We start from the raw sequence: 819 nt of genomic DNA, 5'->3' as shown, positions 1-819 counted from the left end.
CAGGACACTTGACAGACGCGACAACCCCCAATCAAACTTCGGAAACGAGTGACATCCCTCCGGCTAAGAGGACCGTCGAAAGGATCACAGTAAACAGACAACGAATTATGCTACTTGCGAGTAGGCAAGACATGAAATAATACACTAGATCCGCAAAGAGAGCATAAATGGCTCTCATGAACCGGCGAAGCCTGTCACCAGCTAAAAAAGGATGACACCACTGGGCTAGTTAACGAATGAAATAAGCCAACTAATATGCGGGATATATTAGACTGATACAGACAATCGATAAACTCACATTTGCTCCGGTGTACCTTCAAAAAACCGACCACAACCACCAAGGAAAAGTGTATCTCCAGTGAAAACAGCACGGCAGTCTTTGGTGGAATCCGAGACGTAGTAGCATATGTGCCCGGTTGTGTGGCATGGTGTTGCCAAGCACTTCACATTCAGAGTGTGGCCAACTTTTATCACCTCCCCGTCAGAGACCAGGTTAGTCAAAGCATCAACCCGCTTATCACCACCGTATATGATAAGTTTCTCGCCAGATGTCTCTTTCCACTTTTTTGCCAAAGCACCATTTCCGCTTGCATGATCCGCATGGTGATGAGTGGTTAATACAGATGACAGCGTTAATCCGTGTTTGGTGACCGCATCCAATATTTTCTCCGGTTCGACGGGATCCACAGCAGCGCACATCTAACCAAGATGCAGGGATGTTGATTATTCCACTAAGGTGACCAAAGGAATAGCTATGACCCAAAATAGTTCGTTCATTCTGAAGAGAAAACTTTCCTAATTTTGCTTAGAAAAGAGCTA

The 819-nt window shown here is 45.4% G+C and overlaps 1 protein-coding gene across 1 annotated transcript; it reads right to left on the bottom strand.

Moving 5' to 3' along the window:
* Positions 1 to 294: 294 nt before the first annotated feature.
* T265_12303 (hypothetical protein) lies at positions 295 to 699 on the bottom strand (the record flags this gene model as incomplete). Its single annotated transcript, XM_009179655.1, has 1 exon — positions 295 to 699. One exon carries the CDS (start codon positions 697 to 699, stop codon positions 295 to 297), a length of 405 nt encoding a protein of 134 aa, XP_009177919.1.
* Positions 700 to 819: the final 120 nt, after the last annotated feature.

This window comes from Opisthorchis viverrini (assembly GCF_000715545.1).
Source record: "Opisthorchis viverrini unplaced genomic scaffold opera_v5_5254, whole genome shotgun sequence".
NCBI classification, from domain to species: domain Eukaryota; kingdom Metazoa; phylum Platyhelminthes; class Trematoda; order Opisthorchiida; family Opisthorchiidae; genus Opisthorchis; species Opisthorchis viverrini.
Note: the sequence above shows the minus strand (reverse complement) of the source record. Positions and strands in the feature narration are given on the sequence as shown.